Source organism: Acanthisitta chloris, unplaced genomic scaffold, assembly GCF_000695815.1.
Source record: "Acanthisitta chloris isolate BGI_N310 unplaced genomic scaffold, ASM69581v1 scaffold29710, whole genome shotgun sequence".
Taxonomy (NCBI): Eukaryota; Metazoa; Chordata; class Aves; order Passeriformes; family Acanthisittidae; genus Acanthisitta; species Acanthisitta chloris.
In genome coordinates, this window is record NW_008650397.1 from 9927 (window position 1) to 18492 (window position 8566).

The window sequence follows — 8566 nt, forward strand, 5'->3', positions numbered from 1 at the left end:
GTTGCATCCTGCCATTAGGATAAAAGCCCCAGGCAGGGCTCTGACTCGCTGTTGCTCCCACACTTTGGCAGTGGCCCAGTTTATAATGTCAGGCAGATCTGATTTTAGCGGAGATTGTGTCTCTTCTCTATGTAACAGAGGTTTTGTATAAGTATTTGTAGGTTCAAAAACAGAGGAGATAATGTGGTGCTTAGAAGTTTGGCTCATGCTCTGGGTTTAGTGACTATGGTGGACTAAGGAAGCTAGATCTAAGAAAGTGAAATGTGCAAATGGGAAGTGCTTAGAGACAATGCTGCAAGAGAATTCTAATTGTGTGAAGTTGTAGGGAACCCTGTGCAGTGGTCTTACAGAGCAGTCTTAAAAATAAGGCCTAAGTCTGTGAGTTTGGGATGTGCTCACGAGCATACAGAGGACCAGTGGCTTTGTATACAGCACAGGTTGTGGGAAACCAAAAATAGCATCGGTGGAAAAATCTTTACCCTGCTGGGATTTTTCTCATGAGGCACTTCTGTAATGCTCACATGCTTGCTTTCCCACACTAGGTGATCTTCTTGTTGAACTAAATATATGAAATCCAAGACATCTTTGATTTATGACTTTAAAAGGCCAATTTACTGGAAGTTTTCTAGGAAATGTCAATAATACATCAGATGCTGAGAACTGAGGAAAAAGGAACCACAGAGTCTTAAGTTTCATAGGTAAGAGAACAGAATAATTTTTTACAAACAAATAGAATAAATGTGGTTGAAGGAGCAAAGGAGGCAGAGAACACTTAAATGGTTATTGAAGGGAAAGTCAGCAGATTGATCTGTGGACAAAAGATTAAATTATTTTTTCTGAACTAACTGTGGTACAGACTGTCCTTTACATCAGCCCTTAATGTTTGTTCAATGCACTGTTAGAACCCTGTGAATCCTGAATCTGTAACTCAGCATCTGTTTGGTTTTAGTTATCCTATGAGTGGGGAGTCCCAGAGGACTAGAGTGCTTGAGGAAACAGAAAAATCAGAATGGGTCTGGTTGTTCAGCAGCATGTCTAGCTTTTACTAGATGTCCTACGGGTATGTCAGCATCCTATGGATGCTGTGGGCACCCTGGCATAGCTTCAGACCCTATGAGGGGGAAGATGTCCTCATCACCCCTTTTTGAACATACTGACAGGTGTTGAGCCCAAAGCTTCCTGAATAAGCACTCTGGTACATTGTGTTGTTGCAGAAAGCTGGGCTTTGCCTCTTCCTCCCCTCTTGAAAACTGGGGGCTTGTTTGGTGCTTTGGAAATAAATGCAGACTCTGACTACCTAAAGCCTAGGAACTGTATCTTGAGTGTGTAAAAATGCCAAGCCTGTAGCCCTAGAAATGTCAGAGCTTCTGGGGTCTAAATATAAGTACAGTGGTTTGGTCCTACCCCTGGCTGATTCCAGGAAGCTTTTTCTTACATACTTTTGGAACTTCTTTCAAGGTTCCCAACTTGCCTCATCTGTTGGCTTAGAGAACCAAAGGGCCTAACTGGATTCTATGTTGGTGCTGGAGAAAGAGAAACTGCTCTCTCTCAGTTACTGAAATCTGCTGTGTATGTTGAAATTTCTAAGCCCAGTTCATTTCCAATGTAAATCCCTTAAGGTCATGTAAAAACAGAGACTACTCCTTGTTTAAGCCAGATACAGAGGCTTGCCAGGCTGCTTGGCTCCTGTTTCTTGCCTAGTAGTACCTCCTTCCCTCTATGGTTTCAAAGTAAAGAACAGCTTGAATTTTCTTCAGCTCAGCTCATTCATGCCAAATGGTCATTTGAGGTGAGTGGACAACCTGTACCTTATTCTCTGAATTAGGCCAGGAGAATCCACGGAGACATACAGAACTAATGTAAGTGGGATACCAAAAAAAGAGGATTCAAGTCTTCGTGGCAGGTGGTTATTAGTGTGCCAGCAATTTCCAATTTAACTACCACACTGCTAGTATTTCTTAGTAGAGAGCCCTTAAAAATACCCAGATCTTTCAGGTTGACTTCTAATTGTAGCACTACAAGAATATAGTAGCAAAAATTTGAAGAGCAAATATTTGCCTTCCTCACTCTCATAGATTTAACTCAGTTGGCCTTCAACTTGTCACCTCACAACCTGCCACCCACAGCCTCTGATAGAAGAAGTCTGCATTTAGTAACATAAACACTGCCTGGTTTATCTCATAGCCATGTCAAGGTGAGCTTGATGTATAAAGAGACACATTTCGCTTAGCCCCAGTCTCTCTATCAAGTCCTGCAAGGATGAAGTTCCTGGCCCTGCTTTTCCTGCTGTCTGGTGTGTAGGTGCCCTCAGCCCCTGGACTGGTAACTCTGAGCCTGACTCTAACCTGTGTGTCTCTCCCCAGTGAGTGCAGCCAGTGCCAGCGGCTCGTCCCGGGCCCTGTGGCTGTTCCGCAGCATGATCAAGTGCACCCTGCCAGCCAGCCACCCACTGCTGGACTTCGCTGACTACGGCTGCTACTGCGGCTTGGGAGGCAGTGGGACACCTGTGGACGAGCTTGACAGGTTTGTAAGGCTCTGCTTTTACAGACCTCTTTCCTTGCTTGTGCTTTCCTGGTTCTCACACCAGCTTCCTCTCAGCTAGAACATTCACTCTCTGGCTGCTGTGAACGAAGCTTTCCCTCCCAGATCGATTCAAGGGAAGAAGGATGTGCATTATCACACCTCAATGCCTTATTGCTAAGATAAAATACAATCCCAACAACTCTGTTTTCTCTTTTGTGGCAGCTACACTGCTCTCCTTTCAGCATTTTCTTTGCAGCAGTGCTCTGCCAGCAGCCTGGCCACAGCTCTGCACGCTCTGCCCAGTGCACAACCATCAGCATGTGCAGGGCTGAGCTGGAAGATGGTAGGAAGTGGCTTGGGCAGTTTAGAGATCACACAAGTCTGACAGCCAAGATGTGGTGAATTGTGTTGGCTGTGAGCTCAGCAGCTGCTGAGCACTGAGGGGGTGTGTAGGGTAAACATTGGTTTTTGCTCTCCCTGCCCAATAACTGTGATGATGCTCCAGTAAGTACACATGTACCAGACACCTCTTGGACCATGAGCTGGCACAACTGTGTCCCTTCGAGGTCCTTCGTGCCTGCCCTCTTATCTCTGGGTATCTTTCTTTTCTTTTGCCTTGTTGAAGCAAATCTAGAATATTTGTCTTACAGGTCAGCTGAGCTTGCATTCTAGTATTTTCTGACCTTTTTCTCCTTGTTTTCCAGGTGCTGCCAAGTACATGATAACTGCTATTCACAGGCAAAGAAAATGGAATCGTGCAGATTCCTCCTGGACAACCCCTACACTAAGCCGTACAGCTTCAGCTGCTCCAACGGGGAGATTACATGTAGCAGTATGTTCATTTCCTCATCGCTCTAAATGTTCCCCATTCTCTCTTTGCAAGGAGCAGGGCTGTGTTACTCTCTCACGTCTCTGTGGCAGGAAGGCACAGTGCAAGCTCCTGCAGGGGGACTGGTTGTTAGAAACGGGCACCTCACACAGGCACCAGAGTGAATATTCACTATATAGCTCATGAGTCAAGGTTTATGGAGATATATGGTATCACAGGATATAGGGAAGCCTTTCTCCTCTTCGGGGGGTTGAGTACTTTTCTGGAGTCCCTTTAACAGCAGTAACCAAGAGTTACTGGGATGTAACATGTTGATAACGTTACATGTTGACTGGGATGTGTTGCGTGGCTTCTGCCACACACCCCTGAACAATGAGTGGCACCTTTACCGGGCTCTGGAACGGAGGTAAATAGCAGAGAGCCTGGCAAACAGGACTGCAGGGGAGGGAGGAAGGAGCAAGGAGATGGCTGGGCTGGAGCACACAGCTTTGTGGGCAGAGGGTTAGCAGGGAGAAGCCTGTGCACCCCCAGAACGACGCAGCAGTGAATCGCCTGAGCCGCTGCGGCGCGCGGGGAAGGAGCCGCGGGGTCTGACCGCTCCTGCTCTCTCCCCCAGGCAAGAACAAGGAGTGCGCCGAGTTCATCTGCAACTGCGACCGCGCCGCGGCCATGTGCTTCGCCAAGGCTCCCTACAACCCCGAGCACAGGAAGCTGGACACCGACAAGTACTGCAAGTAGCCGCCCTCGAGCCGCTGTGCCTAATAAATAAACTAATTAACACCCTACACCGGCGCTGGTCGCTGCCTTCCCTTCTCCTGCCCTGTGCTGCTCCCGGTCCGGAGCTGCAGGGAGAGGTGGTGTTAGAGGGCAGGGGGATGCTCTGAGGGACAGCGTCTGCCCCAGTTTTCCAGCCCTGCCGAGGTCCTGTGCCAGAGCTGCTGCCCCTGGTGCAGTCACAGCACAGCAGCAGTCCTGCCGGCAGGGGCTGCTCAGGTCCCAGGGCAGAAGGAAGGCCCTGGCTCATGGAACAGCTCTCCCGTCTCCACCACCCAGGGGAGAGTGTGCTGGTGCCCTGTCACCCCTGGTCAGGTACCGAGTGGAGATCCTGGATGGGTTTGGCAATGAGCATCCCCTCAGTGTATCGTGCTGCAGGCTGGTCTCTCTAGAGGAGTCTGGGGAGCAGTTTGTCCTGCACTGAGCAAGGCACATGTGAGCTGTACTCACACATGGAGCAGAACCCAGGGATCTGTGAGAGGGCTCTGAGAAACCACAGGCAGATGGAGAAGGAAGAAACTGGCTTGATATGTAATTGTAAGGTGCTTGCAATGCCTTCCTGGTGAAGGTCACTGGATGGTTGAGAGCATTAGGATGATGATGAGACAGGATGAATTGCATTTGTTCTTTCTGTTAAAAAAGTGTGTATGTCAGCCACACACTCCACCTTATGGCAGATTGAGTCCCAGTTTTGTACCAATATTTGTTGTTTATTTTCCCTTGGGTGTTCGTGCACATGGGAACACTGAGTTCAAGGTCCTCCACAGAAATCCTGAGGATTCTAGATGTGCTCATGTCATATGGCCAAGATGAATCATTCCTAGGGCTGGAAGTGCAAGATGAGGTCTCCTGTCCTCACACAGTGTCTTTGATTCTCTGAAATTATTGCTTGCAGAACAGTAAAGCTCCTAAGTAAATGTCACTGAAATCCCTTTGTATGATAAATGATAAACCCCATTGTAGAGGGAAGAAGTAAAATCCCATCACTGTCTAGAAGGAACACTGTGCTTTCAAGCTGTATGATCACAAACAGGGAAGGTTTCTGGGGTGCAGCTGGAAGCATTTCAGAAACTGTTGGGGTAATTTTTGCCTGCAACAGGAACTCTAGATTTGAGATGAGCAGTGTATCTAGTCCTGGCATCCAGCATTTGGGGCACACTAGGATTCCATAGATAAAGCCAATGGATATATGAATGCCCCAGTTCATTCTATATCCATCTTACTCCATACAGATTTTTATGAGCCTGCACTTACATTTGGTGCCTTGATCATGCTTCTCATTTCCATGCTGCTTTGGTGGTGTGAAAGACCTAACAGTAAATTCAAACATCCCACATCCATAGGGAACCTTCCCACATCATGTAAAGTGGCAGGCCCTAATGAGCAGCACAGGTGGGGAGGCTGGAGGGGTTGTGCAAAGCTGCTCATTAGGGCTTTGTTGAACGCTGTGGAGTCGGAGAGCAGGCAGTGATTGCTCAAACTGACTTACTGCCAAGTGTGTGGGGTGTACAAGGAGTGTGTGAAGATCTGCCATGCTGGCCTGTGTTTCTGTTCCAAGAGCAGAGGAGTACCTGAAGCACCAGGTATCCCTGTGCTCAGCAAGCAGAGGAGCTCTGAGGCCCCACACAGCACTGCAGCCATTGCAGCTGCTGTGTCAGACGGTGGAGGGACAGCGGCTCCATGGGCTCACACTGCACTACTGAAGTCTCAGCATCTTATCTTCCTCTTCTCTATTGTTGTTTTCTAGGCCAAGATTTTTCAGGCTCTGCAGGGAGAGCCGAATTACTCTAACTATATGGGCATTGCAGAGATGAAAGAGAAAGTGTTCCAGCTGAGGCTAGACATGCAGAGAGCAAACAACTATGCTCGTGGTAATGATCCTGTGTCAGTTTCTATTTGGACCTGGAGACCAATGAGAGACACTTGTACTGTTGCTCTTCCTCTAGGGCTCAGCTTTTCTTCTGCTCTGCCCTTGTCTAGTTAGTGGTGCAGAGGGGAAGAAGTGCAGAATGTGATAATTGGGTATATTTCCTTAGTGGGAAGGGAGAGGACAGGGGGCAGCACACAATTGCAGGTGTCTGGAACAGTGGTTTTAAAGCCCATCTGGCTTGACTCTGCCTTTCACCTTCCTGCTGCAAGGCTGGGAAAGGCAGTCACAGGAAGAAGCACACTCCACAAGGTAGATTTAGTTGCCTTCACTCCAGGGTTCCTGACCCTCCCAAGTTCACCATGTACTAGAGTTTGGGTCATTTTCCAAAAGCTGTGAATTAGCAGGAAGAAAGGATCTGTGAGAATACTGCTCAGGCTCTGTGACATTTCTTTTCTGACAGTTTTAGCCAGTAACACAAAGACTGTGGTCCTTTTGGTTTAGTCTTTCATGAACAGCATTTCTCCCCCTTTTAAAACCTTCCTCCCGTGCAAATTCTGCATTGGCTGAGAGAATGAAGTGGAGTACTAGGTCAGTTATGTTATTAAGTTTGTTGTTTTCCCACAGCATAGCTGATTTGCATCCTGTAGTGCTCAACCCTGGAGGTTTCTGTAACTCCCTCCAGGCTGGTAGCTGTATCAGTAAGCTGAGAAAAACAAACTTCTCAAGAGATGTCTTTGCCAGCCACCTGCAATGGCATAGTTGTCTTCTGATAGCTGTTATCTCTCTGCATTGCATCTTCCCACACAAACAATCCCCAAGGAGTGCCAGGGGAAGGTGTCAATCAGCATTAGAGTGATGCAGATCTGGCTTTTGGTGGAGGAACTTTAAGCTTTTTTGGGCATTTCTCAGTTGAAGGAACTTACTTCTCAGTGATGTCTTGGAGAACATGTTGAGAGGTGAAGTTCTCTGATCCTGCTCTAAAAGAAGTCAGTTTTAGTAGTGCTGGATCAGCTTAGAAGAAAAAAAAAAGAACTTCTTTATCTCAGCCTCACATAGTTGTTGTAGATATGCTCATTAACATTTAGTAATAAGCCATGAACAGGAAATGTACTGTAATGTTCACTTATTGTAAGTCATTGTCCTCGTGACTTAAAAGTATAATCAGTAGAGAGTCAGAGTAATATGACTCATCTGTTAGCAATGCTGAAGAGACACCCTGACTCCTCTCCCACAGGTCCAGCTGCACAGCTAGAGGAGAGGCAGGGAAAGATGTGGGGAGTTTAGTTACCTGTCACATAATTTCAAGTCTTCACTGGAAATATTTTCTCATTTTAGAGTTTCAGGCAATGCTCCTACACCTTCTCAAAATGCTGGTTCTACTGGCACTGAACCCTTAGATTCTGTGCTTTACTTGCTCCTGCCTGGCCTGGATTTGAATCAACAACAAAACAAAAAAAGAACTTAGCATTATGTGGTCAGTTGTCCTTGCTTTGCTACTTGACCTTGCAGCAGATGACTCTGGCATCCTTGTTTCCAACTGCTTGTATAGATTAGTACAGGACATGTTATTTGGAGAGTAGGAGGAGGCATTTGGAAACTCCAGCAATTAATATCCCTCATAGCCAGAAGGCGAGCGATAGATTCATGCAGAAGGTTGGGTCAAAATTTCATTGTTCTAGTTTGTGCAAGGTTCTGTCTTTTACTCTGTAAATGCTTTGATATGGCTTATGATACCACCCTAAGAATCAAAAAAAATGGTTATCCAGTAGAGATGGATCTCTTGTTAGGAGTGTGGAAATTGCATCTATTAATAGCTTCAGATTACCTCCTGAGGGAGACCTATTGTGCAGATTTAATTGTATTTCTCTCTTAATTCATCAGCTGCTAGTAATTACATCCTGCATTTTTGCAATGGAAAAAATGAATCTAAACTGGCTATTGAGAGTGTTCTTAAATAAATCATAGGCGGGCGAGAAAATTACAGTGCAAATAGTATCAATCTTGTAAACAATTTTAATTCACTACTTAGCTATTCATTAATTAAATAACATCTTCAAAAATGCATTCTGGAAAATGTAGCATCCACACTGCAAGCAGTGCTGGTCAGATTAGCTCGAAGTAACTCCTGGCATTTGAACAGTATCTAATTTTTAAAGGATTCAGATAGGAAACAGTTTAGTTTGTCAACTGACAGGCCAGAGAAATGCTGATTTCCCCTCCTTGCTGGAAGGTGTCAGCCTTGTTGTCTGTGCTTTCAAAAAAATCTCTTACAACAATCACAGAATCAATTTGGAAAAGATCTTTGAGATTGAGTCCAACCTTGTGTTCTCGTTCTGCTTCTATTTTAACCTTCTTATTTTATAAATTACAACTGAAGTTCCTCTTGCCTCCTTTTCCCTCTTTGCACACTCTAGAGTTTCCCACCAGAGATACTGGATCCTGGATTCTGTGGTTTTCCACATCACCCTCCTGTGCCATAGCCATAAGTTACTCAGTCAAAATCCCTGTCCCTTATTCTCCTCTGGGGACAACTATAAGAAAGGTATTTTGTCCTCAGATACAGTAGTCCA

The 8566-nt window shown here is 46.0% G+C and overlaps 1 protein-coding gene across 1 annotated transcript; it reads left to right on the plus strand.

The window, feature by feature from the left end:
* The first annotated feature begins 2259 nt into the window (after positions 1-2259).
* PLA2G1B (phospholipase A2, group IB (pancreas)) lies at positions 2260-4090 on the plus strand. Its single transcript, XM_009084964.1, has 4 exons — positions 2260-2293; positions 2364-2523; positions 3228-3355; positions 3969-4090. The coding sequence occupies exons 1-4, from the start codon at positions 2260-2262 to the stop codon at positions 4088-4090; spliced, it is 444 nt and encodes a 147-aa protein (XP_009083212.1).
* The last annotated feature ends 4476 nt before the right edge of the window (positions 4091-8566 follow it).